Below are 12,426 nucleotides of genomic sequence, written 5' to 3' on the forward strand. Positions count from 1 at the left end.
TCTCTCTCTCTCTCTCTCTCTCTCTCCCCCCCCCCTTTCTGGTTCTCCTTCAACCCCAAGCCCAGGAATCCTAAACCTGGCCTATGTCCTTCTGCCCAGCCATTGGCTGTCAGTGTCTTTAGTTACCAGTCAGAAATAACTTGGGGGCAGATCACATAGTGTGACTTGAGTAAGTGCAGACTCTCTCTCCTCTGGGGCAACCAGGTCTTGAGGAACCCATATTAGCATTAGAATACAAGCAGCATCAGGCCAACCCACTACATTCCCCGCTTTTGTTCAATTAAAAAAGCTCTTTTTCTTATAGTAACAAACAGTTGTGAAAATTATTAAGTATGAATTACATTTAAAAGTCCAGTCTGTTTTTATTTTGTAATTTAGATGAGGTACTTTACCATCTATCCTATTTTAATGAGTTTAAAATTTTGTGCCTAAATCATCTTTCAATTTAGTATTACCATCCTAAAAACAGTTTTTTAAAAATCTAGAACACCACCTTTTACACTAAACAAGTTTAATTGTGAGATTATATCTAATTTTCAACCCCGTCAGAGATTTGAGATAAATATTGAGCATGTGTGAAGTGTAGGGTTGCAGCCTCCAAAAATCAAGAAATAACAGAGATAGCTTATATTGCTGGACAGTCCCCAATATTCCTTGTGACATTGGAGAATCTGTCTTCAGCCTTCTGGCCCAGAACATCTGACAGACCTTAAATGAAGCAGGAATTATGAAGGATTAGCTTACCCTGTCTTGAGAGAGTTTGCAATCAGCTATCCTGCATCCATTTGTTCTTTTCGGACAGCATTTTGTTTGCAATAAAGTTAGGGCATTTTCCCCCAGTGGCTAGCCTGCCACAGCTGAAGCTACTCCATATGGAGGTAATTGATGTTCAGTATCTTCCTTGAAGTGGAATGGGGGACTGTCCCGAGCGTTCAAATACAAGCAGCATCAGGCCAACCCACTACAGCTTGTTTGTTTTCGAGACAGGATTTCACTATGTATAGTTCCGGCTCTCCTGGAACTTACTTACTATGTAGACCAGGCTAGCCTCAAACCCACAGCAATCCGCCTGCCACTGCCTTCTAAGTGCTGGGATTAAAGGTGTATGCCATGATCCCTGGCTACAGACAACTTACGAAACCATCATTTACTTAGAGTTTGTTTAGTGTTTAAGAGGGTCAGTTTCTGACCCTCACAGCAGGAAGCCATGGCAGCAGGCAAGCATGCGTTGGAGGGCATTGGAGCAGAGGCTGAGGCTCACATCTGCTCTGAAGGAATTAACTGCCTGAACTTGGGCTTCTTAAACCTCAAGGCCACACACAGTGACTTACCTCATCAGTAAGGCCACACCTCCTAATGCTTTTAACTGGAAACCAGGTATTCACATATGAGCCTGTGGAGGCCATTCTCCTTCAAACCATCCCACAGAGGTGCGTGTGCACACGCGTGCACACACACACACACTCACATGCATGCACACACATACATGCACACACACGTACGCACGCGCACACTGACACATGTATACTCTCACACACACTCACACATATACAAATAGTTTGAGATACATATCTTAACAAACAGACCTTGGCCACTGTGTTCTGCATCTTAGGGCAGAGTGGGCTAGGCAAGTCCACCATGGTGAACACACTGTTCAAGTCCAAAGTATGGCAGTCAACTGTACCCAACCTGGATGTACCCATGCCACAGACATTGGAGCTGCATTCTGTGACCCATGGTGAGTGACCCTGCCTCCCCCCAGGGGCCCAGCCAGGGCCATGGTCTTCCATGTCTCTCCCTCTACAGTTATCGAGGAGAAGGGGCTGAAGCTGAAGCTGACAGTGACAGATACCCCTGGCTTTGGAGACCAGATCAACAATGACAAGTGGTGGGTCCTGGGGTGGGCAGCCCCTGTCCCTGCAAGGTCTGTGAGAAACCATCCTGCTCTGTTTCCTTCTGTATACAACGAGTGACTACTCTCATTCTCTAAAATTGAAGCGTGTTGACTACGCTCAGGTCTCAGGCCGCTGTCTAGTACAGATTGGTGCTCAGTAAAAGCACCAGAAATCCTTACTTCTGTAATCCCTGGACTCTGCCAACTGAAGCAGAAGGGTCATGAGTTCAAGGCCAGCCAGAGCCACAAGACTGTTATCTCAGAAGAAAAAGTGAGGAATGGGCTGAGCATACGTATAGCTTTGAGTTACAGTTCAGCGTTAGAATGTCTCCACAGCATGTGTGAGCCCTGGGCTTGATTTTCAAGAGCATAGTTGGCAGGTAGTGAGCAGATCTGTTGGAGTTCTTGAGCTGACAAGAGTCCGGAGCAGGAAGGACCCAGAGAGGAGTTGAGAGACTCTTGGGTGACTGGAGAGATGGTTCCTTCAGTGCTTGTCTTGAAAAGCTGAGGATCTGAGCTTAGTCCCCAGATTAAAAACCCATGAGCCCATGTGGTGGTGGGTGGTGGGTGGGAAGAGAAGCCAGGGATGGCCATGCATTCCTGAGGTCCTACTACTGGGGAGACAGACAGGAGGGTCCTAGGACTTAGCTGGCTAATCGGTCTAGCTCAAAATACAAGGTAAAGTCAGGTGAGGTAGTACCTGCCTTTTGCTCTCCTTTTTTTTTTTTTTTTTTTTTAAGGAATAACTTATTTTTTTTAATTTTTTCTCAAATCATAATTAATTCACACAGGGGTATAAACACAGAAAGGCAGGACATGGAGAAGGGAATGACACTGGAGTGTGGGTGCTCAGGGGGAATACAGATATCTTCAGAACCGGGTATCGGCTGGGTGAAGGTTCAGGGGACAAGTCACCATGACTCTGCCTATGACTCGCTTGTCCCCATCTAAGCTGGTATTGTCTGCCAAGGCTACCTATTTACAAGGTCCATGACCACTCAGGCTTATAAATTTCCACGAAAGCTGCCTGTTGACATTAGCTTTTTTTTGTTTTGTTTTTGTTTGTTTTGTTTTTGTTTTTTGGTTTTTGGTTTTTTGAGTCAGGGTTTCTCTGTGTAGCCCTGGCTGTCCTCCTGGAACTCACTCTGTAGACCAGGCTGGCCTCGAACTCAGAAATTCGCCTGCCTCTGCCTCCCAAGTGCTGGGATTAAAGGCATCAACCACCACCACTCGGCTGCTTTTGCTCTCTTTGAGACTTGGTCTCATTATACATAGTGAGTTCTGGCTCATAGTAGCTCTGGGTGTCTTAGAACTTACTGTGTAGACCAGGCTAGCCTCAAACTCACAGAGATCCACCTGCCTCTGCCTCCTAAGTACTGGAATTAAAACGTATGCCCAGCTGGCACCTGCCTTTAATCCCATCACTTTCTCAGGAGACAAAGGCAGGTGAGTCTCTCTGAACTCAAGGACAGCCTCGTTTACATAGAGAGTTCCAAGTCAGGCAGAGCTACACAGAGAGCTCATGGAGAACAACTAAGGAAAAGAGCCAAGATTGACCTCTGACCTCCACACAGATGTACACACACACACACACACACACACACTACACAATGACTCTTGCAGCCACCAAGTCACCAGGTGAGAAATAGTGGTGTCCTGAACCATGCTGGTGACCAATTGTCATTTAATAAGCAAGCAAATTTTATATACACATGGTATGACATGTATGTTAGTACATGCATGTGTTAATTCTGGAGAGTGAACAGAGGGTGTGGTATGTGTTAGCAAACATAGAATGATATATCCCAGCTCCAGGTTTTGCTTTTTATTCTGAGACTCAGTTTTCCTAAATTATCCAGGCTGGCTTTGAACTTATAATCCTCCTGCCTCAGTTTCTTGAAGAGCTGGCCTATTACACCAGGCTGAGCCAATAAATGCCATTAATGTGCTCGGTTTATGAATAGGAAATCTTTGACCTCCGTTAAGAGAGACAGAGGTCTCTGTGTGTCTCTGCTCATGTAGCTAGACCACCCAGAGGCCAGGAGATGTGGGTCTTGCGGGTGGCACTGACGAGACATCTCTGCCCCAGCTGGGACCCTATCCTGAGCTACATCAACCAACAGTATGAGCAGTATCTACAGGAGGAGCTTCTCATCACCCGCCAGCGCCACATCCCCGACACCCGTGTGCACTGCTGTGTGTACTTTGTGCCACCCACTGGCCACTGGTGAGGTGACCCACTCACTGGCTTCGGGGAGGGCCACTTGGATGGGGTAGGTGTGATGAGAAGGATCCTTGATAGCAGCTTTGGGCTGGCCTTCGTCCATCACTCATCCACCCAAGCCCCACTGTTACCATCTTATAGTCTACGGCCCTTGGACATTGAGTTCCTGCGGCGTCTGTGCCAGACTGTGAACGTGGTCCCTGTGATCGCCAGGGCTGACAGCCTGACCATTGAAGAACGTGATGCCTTCAGGAGCAGGGTGATCTGGGTGCTCAAGGTGGAGCCGGGTCAGTGGGCAGGGACCAGAATGGTTGGTGGACTGAGGTCATCTATATTTGGCTCCCCAGATCCAGCAAAACCTGAAAACTCACTGCATCGATGTGTACCCACAGAAGTGTTTCGACGAGGACGTAAACGACAGGCTCCTCAACAGTAAGATCCGGGTAAGATGTAGGAAGGGCCGAAGGCCAGCAACACCTATGGCCTTTGACATTTTCACTCATCCTTCTCATCTGAAAACTGATCCCTCTCTGCAATCCCAGGAAATGTATGTGTAAATGTAAAGTTTCCTCATCTGTCCACAAATTCAAGATGAGCAACAAATGGCTCTTATCAGACAACCCATAGAAAAAAAATGTTTGCCAGCATGGCTCTACCTGGAGAGCCATTCTTACATGCATCCTTATATACGTTCTTACATATAAAGAACTCTTACTACTCAACAATAAAAGACAACCAAAATGTAAAATATACAAGGGAAGCCAGACATGGTGCAATACATATACCTCTGACATGTTCATGCATACACACATACAAACACAGGCTCACACAAAAGTAAATGAGTAAAAAATACAAATGTGCCAGACAGCACATCTTTAATCCCAGCACTCAGGAGGTAGAAACAAGTGGATTTCTGAGTTTTGGAGGCCAGCCTGGTCTACAGAGCAAGTTCCAGGATAGCCAGGGTTACACAGAGAAATTCTGTCTTGGAAGAAAACAAAACAAAAATTTAACTCTTAGTTCCAGGTGTGGTAGCATAGGTCTGTAATCCCAGCACCCAGGAGGCTGAGGCAGGAGGATTGTGAATGCAAGGCCAGCCTGTGTTACATGTTATATTAGGTTGGGCTATATAGTGATTCCTTATCTCAAAAAACCAGACCAAGGACTGTGGAGCTGACAAGTTTGAATCTCTGTTTCCACCACAAGTAAGTAAACAAGCATAGGACCTGGCAAACTTCTGTGTGGATGGCCAGACAGTAGTATTTTAGACTCTGTGGGCTAGACAGTCTCTGTGCAATTACTCAACCCTGTAGTTGTGGCCTGAGAGCAGCCGCAGAGAAGAGAAAACAAATGGGCTTCCTCCTATGCTAACGAAACAGCTTGGAGTGTCTGGAAGCCCTGGGCTTTGTCCCCATCACCACAGAAAAGAAACATCCCAGGTCCTCGGGAAGTGGCACAGAGGCACAACACGTGCCTGCTATACATGAAACCGTGATTTTGATCTCTAGCATTCTAAACAATAATAATAAAATCATATATTTTTTTAATGATGAAGGCCGTGGTGGTGCATACCTGTAACCCTTTGACCCCAGTACTTGGGAGGTGGAAGTAGGAGGATCAGAAATTCAAACCCATCCTTGGCTATATGAGTTCAAGGCCAATCTTGGATACATGAGATCCCGTCTCAGAAAACAAAATTTTGTTTTTGGTTTTTTGCTTCAGTTTGTTTGTTTGTTTGTTTGTTTGTTTTGAGACAGAGTTTCTCTGTGTAGCCCTGGCTATCCTGGAACTTGCTCTGTAGATCAGGCTGGCCTCAAACTCATCTGCTTTGAATCTGCCTGCTTCTGAGTGTTGAGATTAAAGGCTGCACCACCATGCCCGGCAGAAAACGAATTTTTAAAATCCAAAGAATAAAGGGTGGTAAGAAGACTCAATGGTTAATTCTGTCAAGATGGGTGATTTTAATTCTATTCCTGGAACCCACATAGTGGAAGAAAAGAACCAATTCCAGACAGACAGACAGATGGCTGGAGAAATGTCTCAAAGGTCAGGAGACTGGATGGATGCTCTTCCAGAAACCCAAGTTCTGTTCCCAGAACTCAAGTTAAGCAGCTCAGTATCTCCTCAGCTCAGGGGAATTCAACACCTGTCACGTGACTCACATACACATACTCACACATATACATAATTTAAAATAGTATTTTTGAATCTTTATTTTTTATTTATTATGTACTTATGTGCTTGCCTGTGTGTCTGTGTTTGTGCCCAAAGAAGTGAGCGAAGTCAGCTTCCTGAAGCTGGAGTTCCTGGGATTTATGTGTGTGCCTGGGATTTATATGTGTACTGGAAATGGAATCTGGGGCCTCTGCAAAAGCAACTCGTGCTCTTAAACCACTGAGCCATTTCTCCGACCCCTGTTTTTAAATCTTGAAAAATAAATACCTAGGGCTGGAGAGATGGCTCAGCGGATGAGAGCACTGACTGCTCTGACAGAGGTCCTGAGTTCAATTCCCAGCAACACACAGTGGCTCACAACCATCTGTAGTGGGATCCGATGCACTCTTCTAGTGTGTATCTGAAGACAGCTACAGTGTACTCATATACATAAAATAAATAAATATAAAAAATAAAAAATAAATACATAAATGTAATTAAAAAAAAAAAACCAAAGCCAGTCATGGTGGCAGACACCTTTAATTCCAGTTCTTGGGAGGTAGAGGTAGGAAGATCTCTGTAGGCTCAAGTCCAGCCTAATCTATATAGCAAGTTAAAGAACAACCAGGGTCCCAGCAAAACCCTGTCTCAAGCAAAATGTTTGTAATTAAAGTAATACATTTTTTGATGAAAAAAAAACAAACAAAAAAATAAAGTAATACATTTAAAAGATCTATATTTTTTAGGTTTATGACAAAGCTGCTGAGATGGCTCAGTGGATAAATGTGTTTGCCAAGCTAGACGACCTGAGCTCCGTCCTCAGGAGATAACCAGCTCTCCCAAATCATCCTGTGACAATGTTTCATGGCTTGCAGGTACCCCCACACATACATGCGTCCACACATACACACAAATGAATATATGTAATTAATTTTTAAAGTAAACTCCTACTTATGGGCGTTTCTTGTTGTTATGTGGTTAGTTTGTTTTTGAGCCATGATCTATCTTCATAACCCTGGCTGTCCTTGAACTCACAATGTAGATCAGGCTGGACTCAAACTCACGGAGATCTGCCTGCCTCTGCCTCCCCAATGCTGTGCCCAATGCAATTCATGCACCACCACAACCTGGCTCCAAAACTGTGCTACCCATGTGAGAGTTGCTAGCTCCATTTGCGTGGGCTACACTGCCAACACTTAACTCTGTGGGCACTTCACCATCAGCTGAACAGCCCACGTCAGCACCGTTTATGCATCTGTTTCATAGAGGAAGTGAGGGTACTATGAACTCCAGCTGGTGTTTTGGGCTTCCTAGGGTTCTTTTAATATGATCTATCTATTTTTATTTTATGTGTATCAGTGTTTTGCCTTCATGTATTTCCGTGTAAGGCTGTTGGATCCCCTGAGACTGGAATTTCGGTCAGTTGTACGCTGCTGTGTAGGTGCTGAGAATTGAACTCAGATCCTCTGGAAGATCAGACAGTACTCTTGACCACTGAGCCATCTCTCCAGCCCTGAGACTTCCTAGTTTTATGTGCCCATCTCCTGCCTCAAATTCTCATTTTTTCTCTCTTTTAGGAGCAGATCCCTTTTGCTGTAGTCGGGGCTGACCGAGAGCACATAGTGAATGGGAGATGTGTCCTGGGCCGGAAGACCAAATGGGGCATCATTGAAGGTAAGTATGGGACAATAGCAGGCACGCAATGAGTAGGAGATTGGAAATTAGGGCAAACCCTACATCCATGGTATCCTTCACATGGCTCCTCCGGCATTTGCCCAAACCTGGAAGGCAACCATGACTTGCCAAAATTTAATATAGGCCCACAAAGTGCCTGGAAATAGGATTTCCTTCTGCCTCAGCCTCTCAAGTGCCGAGTTTACAGACCTGGACCACTTCAGCCAGCTCCCTGATTTACTATTACCATATTATTTCCATTATTAAAAACGTATGGAGCCAAGCATGGTAGCACATCCATAATCCTAGCATAGGAGAGGTGGAGGTAGGAGAATCAGAAGTCCAAGGTCATCCTCGGCTACTGATCAAGTTTGAGGCCAACCTCGGCTTCATGAGACCTGGGCTCAAAAAAAGAAAAAGAGTCATGAATTTTGTCTTTGGTGTAATGGTCCTAGTGTTATCTGTAATGAAGGATAAATTCACTAGTTTAGCAACTAGTTGTAGGAACCAAGCCCCAGGGATACAATAATGAATGAATGAATGAATGAATGAATGAGTGTGTCAATGAATGAATGAATGAATGAATGAACCAATAAAGAGGAAGTGGGGAAAGACAGGAGACCCATGGCAATAGCTGGCCCCAGAAGGTACCATAACATGTAGCAGCTGTGTACTCTGAGAGTACAGAGCTGTGCTAGGTCCATGTCTTGCAGTGGAAAACATGGCGCACTGCGAGTTTCTTCTCCTGAGAGATCTGCTCATCCGGTGAGGTGTGGGGTCCCCTGCAATCGGGTGGTTGTGAAGGGGGCCTGGGACCACTGTGGCCCAGACTGACTTGCCTCCCCTAACTCAGCTCCCATCTCCAAGACCTGAAGGACATCACCCACAATGTACACTACGAGAACTACCGGGTCATCAGACTCAATGAGAGCCACTTGCTGCCCCGGGGGCCAGGCTGGGTGAACCTGGCTCCAGCCTCCCCTGGACAGCTGATGGCCCCTGGACCAGGAAAGGTCCGAAAGCGAGCGAACAAGGATTCTAAGGACGATGAGTGCTGAGGGACCGTGGCCCAAAGCCTGCTGGGCTCCTCCCCTCCTCAGCAGCCAGCCCCCAACACACATCCTAGAGTGTCTATGTGAACCTGGAGTTGCTTTGTACAAAAAGCTGTGCTTTGACAACTAAAGGGTTTGTAAACGAGTCTGCTGAACCAGTCTGATAGAAGAATATGGTTCTTGGGGCTGGGGATTTGGCTCAGTTGGTAGAATGTTTTGCCTAACATGCCCAAAGCCCTGAGTTTGATCTCCATCACCACATGAGGCCAGGTATAGAATACACATCTGTAATCTAAGCACTCAGGAGGAAAGAACAGGTGGGTAAGAAATTCAAGGTTTTTCTCAACTGCATAGCCAATCTGAGGCCATCCTGGGCTGTACTACAGAGTCTATTGTACTGTGTGTGTGTGTGTGTGTGTGTGTGTGTGTGTGTGTGTGTATTCTTGGGCTGAGGAAGTAGTTCAATAGAACAGTACTTATCTTAGAATATGATAAATATATATACATTTTTTGCAAACAACTCAGCTTTTATTGTATCTAAATAGGCATATTGGGAAACAAAGTTCACTATCATAATTTAAATAATTTCATTCATTTTCAAAATAACATTTAATTCCTATATTTTTAAGGGGAGCAAAGGAATGTTAGGAAGTAGTCCTTCATCAGATGGCAGGAGCTTGGTTGGTTATATTCTGGGAAAAGAACAACACATTTTCCCTTATTCTTTCAAGAAATGGGTCTGGAAGATTTAAATGGTCTCCAGAAAAATGTTTCCACTGCTTCAGCTGTGACATGGACAGAGGTCCCGAGGGGTTAGACTTCTGAGAGCTGAACTGACACTGTCTAGAGGCAGCGGGGGCCTTCCAACGAATCGTCGGTGTGATCTTCTCTCCCTGTGCACTCACAGTCAAGCAGGTCATGGGTAACACACTGTGAATTTTCATGTAATGTGAATAAGTTTTCAAGCTCTTCCACTGAAAACTGGATATGCTCAGAAGATCTGGTTAGGTCTACAACTGCCCCAGAAAGGCCTTGCTTACTGACCTGCCTTGACTAGATCTTTTCCTCTATTGTCCCTGTAGTCAGGAGTCTGTAAATATGTACAGGGTGTTTCTGACCATCTCTCCATACTCTAGACATAGCCTGGATGTCAGTAGCTAGGTTCCAATCGATATCATAGAGATCCTCCAATAAGATTAAGTCCCACACCACCAGCTTTTGAACTTAATAGAAAAACAAAATCAGTAGAGCATTTACTATTGAAACTATCAACAATTTGCTGCCTTTGAGAGACTGGTGTTTGACCATCAAGTCTTGCACAAGCATATCCATGAGACTTGCATAGTTCTTCTAAAATATTCAAGGTTGGTCTGTAGTTGGATACCAAAATCACTTTTTCAGTGGGACAAGGTTCATGGGTCACTGCCAGGAGCTCGCCTAGCAGCTGCAGTGTTCCTGACTCGTTCTCAGAGAACTGCAGAGAGTTGCAGCCAGCAGGAAACACAGAAAGCCTTGGCATAGATTCCTTTCTTCATTTTCATCACAACTTAAGCTAAATTCTTTACCCTTCACAGAGCTGAACAAGAGGCAAGGGTGACTGCACTGCTTCTTTGGGGCTCCTATGCAGAGGAGGTGAGCGCTATTTTCCAGTAGTCCTTGCAGACAGAACCTGACAGACCGAGAACTCGGGAGCTTTCGGTAAAGTTCAATCTGCAATGCTCCTGGTCGGCAAAAGACGACATTCTCTATCTTAGGGGGGAGATATTTATTGATGACTTCTTGAGTTCTTCTAAGGATAAAACGTCCAGTGAGGTGCGTGAGCTCAGTTGCTCTTCTCTCCCCTAACTCTCTTTCTTCCTCAGAAGAAGGCTTTCTTGACATAATGATGGGTTCTTCATATATTTTCTTATAAGATGACAGAGACCCTAATATTCCTTTTTTGTTTGTTTTTGTTTTTTGAGACATGGTTTCTCTGTGTAGCCCTGGCTATCCTGGAACTCACTCTGTAGACCAGGCTGGCCTCGAACTCAGAAATCCGCCTGCCTCTGCCTCCCAAGTGCTGGGATTAAAGGCGTGTGCCACCACCGCCTGGCTAAATTCCTCGACTTTATGGTCCTAATCAAAAGTGAATATCTTGATCCTTTCACTTCCCAGCCATTTTTGAAATTCTTTTCTCCAATTATTCACCAAGCTTCTAGGGTAACAATAAGTGTCTTCTTTATTACTGGCTTGCTCCCATAGGGTCCCTGACACTGTAGGGTCCAGATGAGCGAAATACACTGCAGTGGTTTTCCCAAACCCATTTCATCAGCAAGAAGGGCACCACATTGGCCAATTGGTCTCGTTCTCATCACATACTCACAGAGGAAGATGATTCCGTCTTTCTGAGGTGGAGGTGACGTACAAGGCGAGGGTCCATCACCACATCCAGAGCAGGAGAGCAGTCCTATTAAACACGCACTGGTGACTTGTCTGGTCGCGGCATACCCAGGGCATTTAGTGTGTTCAAGTCATGGCGCGGTTTTCAGTTTTGCCAGTTGTTCATCTATGTCCCTTTGCTTGGCTTGACGGACACACGCTTTTGAAAGGGTTAGAAAAGCACTTACTGGCAGCCTGAGCACTTGGGACAGCAGGACTTCCACTTCCATACTGAAAACACTTGCCACTGTTGAAGTTGTCAGAAGAGACTGTACCCAGGCTTTCTATGTCTTTCCCACCAGTCATCAGTGTTTGGCCCTCTTCTACATTTTCAAGCTTTTTGAATTTGTATCTAATGCCTATCCAATATCTCTTCCTTCCAAATCTTTCAACGTGAAGGACCTTCCTTTTACAGTGAGAATAGCATCACCTTCCCATTTGTTTGTGGGTTTTTTTTGGAAGCTTTACACCAAACAACACTGAAATATTTATGCAAGCTGCTAGTTTCCTCTTCTTGTGCCTTGGACTCTTATTTCTTTAGAGGCCGAATGAACTGGAGGAAGTGGATCTACTCTAGTCCCGTCAGCCACTTCCCTAGGGCTTCCCTCAGTGGGGCAAGGGTTTGAACTGCATACATCTGCATCATTCTGTCACTGCTCAGCACCCTGAAAGTTTTGTATCTGGACTCATCTTTGTAACTTCCTTACTCACACGTGTATTACTTCTTCCTGGAGGTATGAATCTTGTTTGTTTGTTTGTTTGTTTGGTTTGGTTTGGTTTGGTTTGGTTTGGTTTTTTTTTTTTTTTTTTTTTTTGAGACAGGGTTTCTCTGTGTAGCCCTGGCTGTCCTGGAACTCACGCTGTAGATCAGGCTGGCCTCGAACTCAGAAATCTGCCTGCCTCTGCCTCCCGAGTGCTGGGATTAAAGGTGTGCGCCACCACCGCCCGGCGAATCTTGTTTTTTTAAAGGAATTTCCCTGCACCTGACTTGGTGCTGCAGATGATCTCAT

General features: G+C 45.2%; 1 protein-coding gene and 1 pseudogene across 2 annotated transcripts in view; one reads left to right on the forward strand and one right to left on the reverse strand.

Annotated features, from left to right (window-relative positions):
• Window positions 1-9,153, forward strand: part of Septin12 (septin 12) — a 17,679-nt gene extending 8,526 nt beyond the window's left edge. The window contains exons 3-10 of one of the 2 annotated variants that reach the window (XM_028788388.1): window positions 1,613-1,738; window positions 1,807-1,888; window positions 3,984-4,121; window positions 4,260-4,377; window positions 4,466-4,561; window positions 7,850-7,946; window positions 8,660-8,711; window positions 8,800-9,153. In XM_028788388.1, the coding sequence (XP_028644221.1) occupies window positions 1,613-1,738; window positions 1,807-1,888; window positions 3,984-4,121; window positions 4,260-4,377; window positions 4,466-4,561; window positions 7,850-7,946; window positions 8,660-8,711; window positions 8,800-9,004 (914 nt within the window). In that variant the 3' untranslated portion in view covers window positions 9,005-9,153. The remainder of the gene's footprint in view (window positions 1-1,612; window positions 1,739-1,806; window positions 1,889-3,983; window positions 4,122-4,259; window positions 4,378-4,465; window positions 4,562-7,849; window positions 7,947-8,659; window positions 8,712-8,799) is intronic. The other variant, XM_028788389.1, reaches the window with a different exon arrangement.
• Window positions 9,154-9,660: 507 nt separating this feature from the next.
• Window positions 9,661-12,426, reverse strand: LOC114639581 (annotated as a pseudogene).

This window comes from Grammomys surdaster, unplaced genomic scaffold (assembly GCF_004785775.1).
Source record: "Grammomys surdaster isolate TR1022 unplaced genomic scaffold, NIH_TR_1.0 125745, whole genome shotgun sequence".
NCBI lineage: Eukaryota > Metazoa > Chordata > Mammalia > Rodentia > Muridae > Grammomys > Grammomys surdaster.